The sequence below is a fragment of the Nelumbo lutea genome, chromosome 6 (assembly GCF_056320005.1).
Source record: "Nelumbo lutea isolate HS-2025 chromosome 6, American lotus-T2T, whole genome shotgun sequence".
Taxonomy (NCBI): Eukaryota; Viridiplantae; Streptophyta; class Magnoliopsida; order Proteales; family Nelumbonaceae; genus Nelumbo; species Nelumbo lutea.
Window position 1 is genome coordinate 25796847 of NC_142689.1, and position 4505 is coordinate 25801351.

Here is a 4505-nt window from a genome sequence, read left to right on the forward strand (position 1 = left end):
GGGAGATATTCCTGATGCACGACTAAAAACCTGTGAACAACGACTGAATCGGAATTCTATACAGCTGTACCGTTTTCTGTCATGTGGAGACACATTTTTTGAAATTTCCCCATGTTCAATCCTAAGCACATCTCAGTCCTATACAAACAATTCTCAGATTAAAAATTGCCCGAAGAAATGGAATTAATACAGAGAGTCAAAGTGTACATGGGAGTTCACATCAGTTCCCCGCAACTCTATAGCATATCCCAACTGTGTATTGGTAATATCTCTTAGTGATAAGTAGGGAAGAAGCTCTGGACTTGGTGAGTGGGTTGGGTCCGATCAGAAACTAAAAGCTCAATCCGCTCAATCCCAATTGCAATTGTCCCTAATAAGCGTAAAGCATTTATGAGTGTTTGGTGAAAAAATGTGATTTTTTCTTAAATGAGTAATATAAGTATTTTAAAAATTATGTGGTTAGCAAGTCATGCGAGAAATGCAACAGTACTTATTTTACAAACACAAGTAAATGTTTATATGTGTGGTTCCGGCCTAGAATAAGCATTTTCTTAAACAGGGCTTAAGATGCTAAGGGTCCGTCTGATTTGTACTCAGAATCAAAATCCTTGGGAAAGGAATTAAAATGAATTATTCTCCCACCTGTTTGGTTCAGACAGGAATCAAAGTCTAAATCAGAATTGGTTGGAAATAGGATTCTCATTCCTAAGAAGAAACTGCCATTCCCTTAGATGGGGAATGCCATTCCATTCCATTAGGAATGGGAATTAGATTCTAATTCCACCATAACCAATCCTGAAAACCAAATGAACCCTAAGATAATTCTGGGAATGAGATATCAAAAGTTTGACCTCCCTTGGAAGCTAAGCGAGGAGAAGCTGCCAAGAATGCAACTATAGAAGAGATGAGAGAACAACGCAGGCAGAGCAGGAGAAACGCTTCCGTCCACGTGTGACCAACTGCCAACTCGACCTCTCAATGGCTAACTCACTTCCTACACAAAAACCTCCGCACATCAAAGAAAACAAACCGAAAACGTTACATTGTCTATATTTATAATATACGCCACCTTTCGACGCAATTCACGAAAACCAGCCTCCAAAATTTCCCTAATTAATTTCTCGCTTCTTCCTCTTCCTCTCCTCTGCAACTACCAATCCTTCATTAATACAAACCCCTATCCCTAATTCCTCTCCTCTACAACTACCAACCCTTCATTAATACAAACCCCTATCCCTAATTCCTCTCCTCTGTCTCCCTCTCCCTCTCTTTCTCTTGGGCATTCTTTCTCCCTCTGCACTCTTCGATCGTCTCTTCTCAACCTGCGAAAATGTGGCCACCGCAGCAAGAGAAGCATGGCGACATCGAGGCCGGAGGCCAGCAGCTCTATCCCAAGATGCTCGAGAATCCCCAACTCCGGTGGGGGTTCATTCGTAAGGTTTATTGCATCTTGGCCGTCCAATTCCTTCTCACCGTCGTCGTTTCTGCTGTCATCGTCTTCGTTCGTCCCATTGCAGTCTTCTTCGTCACCACTGCCGCCGGTTTTGCTCTGTACATCGTTCTCATTATCTTGCCCTTCATACGTAAGCTTCAACCTCCTCCTTCTTCATTTAATTGCCCATTCTTTTATGAAAGAATTTGTTCATCTTCACTTCTAGTTTTGCTCTTTATTGTGAATATTCTCTCTCATTTGTTTGGATCATTTCTTATTAAATTGTACAGTTTTGTGCCCTCTGTACTACTATCACCAAAAGCATCCTGTGAACCTCATACTTCTTGGATTGTTTACGGTGGCGATATCATTTTCAGTCGGATTGACGTGCGCTTTTACCAAAGGTAAGACGTCAAAATCCTGATATCTGCGTCTCTTTGTTCTTGAGTCATCTATTGAAATTAGAAATTAATTAGGAAAAAAAAAAGTTTTGGTTCAGTGTGTCATAAGAGAACAAACCTCATTATATGGTTCAGCTCTTGGGGTATCGTTCCTCTGCTTTCATGTTTCAGAGTTGTAACAGAACATTTAAATGGATTAAAAGTTTGCTACTGCTATAGTTAATCATGGTTAATTTTCTACAGAGAAGCGGTAGAGTTTTTTTGATGAAGAAAAACTGACCCAATAGGTCACCAAAACAGTCCATGCATCAAGTGTTAGTTCAGTGTGATGTTTCTGTAGTTTCCAACCATTAATACAACAGGATGTGCAACTCAATGTTATATTGGTGTTGGAGCTCTTTTTGGCCTCATTAGTCTCTCATTTCTTGTGCTTTTTGTAGCAAAACTATAAAAGACAAATAAAAATCATGGCCTTAAATTTGTTTGTTACAATGGTGCTAAGGGTGTTAATGGACCGGTTTTGGATTGGACCCGTCCAGTCCAAAATCAATTTGGACGGATTGGACGGACCAATAAGGCATATTTGGATCGGACCTATTCAGTCCAAAATATTTATTAGATTGGATTAGACCTGGTCCATCTGTAATAAATTTATATGGATTGTGTTAGATTAAGCCAACATCTGGTTTATTGATATAAGAAGAATATGTATCAATGGACCGGGTTTGGTTTGAAACCAATCTAAATTAAAATGAATTTGAACAGATTAGACGGTCCAGACATTGAATTAGACCGGTCCAAAATATTCATTGGATCGGATTGGACGTGGTCCATTTATAATGGATTTATCTGGTATTAATGTTCGGATCTTATTGGCAACAGGAAAGATTATTTTGGAGGCTGCAATTCTGACAGCGGTGGTGGTTGTGAGCCTCACTATCTACACCTTCTGGGCAGCAAAGAAGGGTCACGACTTTAGCTTCCTTGGACCCTTCTTGTTTGCTGCTCTTTTAGTTCTTACCATCTTTGGCTTCATTCAGGTATCTGCTGCTGTATTCCAACTTGTTACCATTCAATTTCCTTTGTTCGAAAGGGGAACGCCTTAGGGTGCGTTTAAGGTTAAACCAGGCCCAACCTAAAAACTGGGCTTTAGGCCCAATTCACAAGTATTTGGTTTTGGCCCAGAAATCAAAAGTCCAAGCCCAATCTGTATAGAATCGCAGGTTAGCCTAGACTGGGCTTGGGCACATCCAAGTTGCAGCCATAGCGTTTTTCTTTAGGCCCGTCTCAAAAAAAAATTTAAGAATCCAAAGTTTGGGATATGGCCCAGCTCAAAAATTTAAAGAACCAAAGTTTTGGGCTATGCTCCAGTTCAAGGAACAAAAATCCATGCCCAACCCCCAAAAGAATATTACAGGTTAGCCTGGACAGGGCTTAGGCCCACCTAAGTTGCACCCATTGCGTTTTGTTTAGGCCCATCTGAAAAACTTAAAGAATACAGTATGGGCTGTGGCCCAGCTCAAAAATTAAAGAACCCAAAGCTTTGTACCATGTTTCAGTTCAAGGACCAGAAATCTAAGCCCAACCCGAAAAAATTACAGGTTAGTCTGGACTGGGCTTGGGCCCGCCCAAGCTGCACCCATAGAGTTCTGTTTAGGCCCAGCTCAAAAAAATAAAGAATCCAAAGTTTTGGCTATGGCCCATCTCGAGGGAAAAAAATCCAAGCCTAACCCCAATAAATTTATAGGTTCACCTGGGCTGGGCTTAAACCCACCCAAGTTGCACCCGTAGAGCTTGTCACTAGTTGTAACTTGTAAGCATCGTTTGTATTTATTGGGTTAATCATCCATGTCCTGGCAGATGCTATTTCCATTGGGGAAAACCACTGTGATGATATATTCGGCCTTGGCAGCTATTATATTCTGTGGCTACATAATCTATGACACTGACAACTTGATTAAGCGCTATTCTTACGATGAATACATCTGGGCAGCAGTTTCCCTTTACCTCGACATCATCAACCTGTTCCTGGCTCTCCTCGACATTCTAAGAGCACTTGACGGATAGAAACTTCATTTCTTTCTTTGAAATTTTCCTGTCTTCTAACAAAAGTGCATACAATTTGAAGTGCAAAATGGGTTGGACCTACCCCACCCCACCCCAACCCAACCCAAAAATAGGGTTGTCTTGAAGATTGGGTTAGGGTTAGAAAACACCAACCCAATATAAGGTTCGGTTTGGTTGGTTTGATGCTTTGGGAAACCCAATTCGGATGTATTGTATTTGTAATTATATGTTTTTTATGCTTTAATGTATGATACATGCAATGATCTGTATAGACAAGTATGTTAAAAGTATGCATATGTGAGAGGAGAGAGGATGATAATGAATGCTATGGTTTATATATATTCTAAAATACCACTATCACTTTGGTATGTTGTCTATGTATCGTTTTACATGTAGGATTGTAGCAGTGCGTATCTATTCATTTATTTGTAAATTTGGTAGCAATGGTCCCACTCAAACCCAACTCAACACATTTGATCTTATGGTGGAATAGAGTAAGGGTTGAAAACCTTAGTTGAAGATGAGGTGAGTTGGGTTAGGTTAGAGTCAACATGCAGTATCAAAAACTCAAAATGTATTAAAAATCGTATCAAAATACGTTTTGG

At 40.2% G+C, this 4505-nt stretch overlaps 1 protein-coding gene across 1 annotated transcript; it reads left to right on the top strand.

Moving 5' to 3' along the window:
• Positions 1 to 1079: 1079 nt before the first annotated feature.
• On the top strand, positions 1080 to 4277 carry LOC148848048 (protein LIFEGUARD 2-like). The gene is made up of 4 exons (XM_088948691.1): positions 1080 to 1583; positions 1723 to 1836; positions 2716 to 2873; positions 3694 to 4277. Exons 1-4 carry the CDS (start codon positions 1331 to 1333, stop codon positions 3898 to 3900), a joined length of 732 nt encoding a protein of 243 aa, XP_088804817.1. The 5' UTR covers positions 1080 to 1330; the 3' UTR covers positions 3901 to 4277.
• The last annotated feature ends 228 nt before the right edge of the window (positions 4278 to 4505 follow it).

Excerpts from the sequence above, each read along its gene's own strand:
- LOC148848048 (XM_088948691.1), top strand. The coding sequence starts at position 1,331 with ATGTGGCCACCGCAGCAAGAGAAGCATGGCGACATCGAGGCCGGAGGC. Across the intron at positions 1,584-1,722 it reads CATTATCTTGCCCTTCATAC|TTTTGTGCCCTCTGTACTAC; the intron begins GTAAGCTTCAAC and ends TAAATTGTACAG. Across the intron at positions 1,837-2,715 it reads GACGTGCGCTTTTACCAAAG|GAAAGATTATTTTGGAGGCT; the intron begins GTAAGACGTCAA and ends TATTGGCAACAG.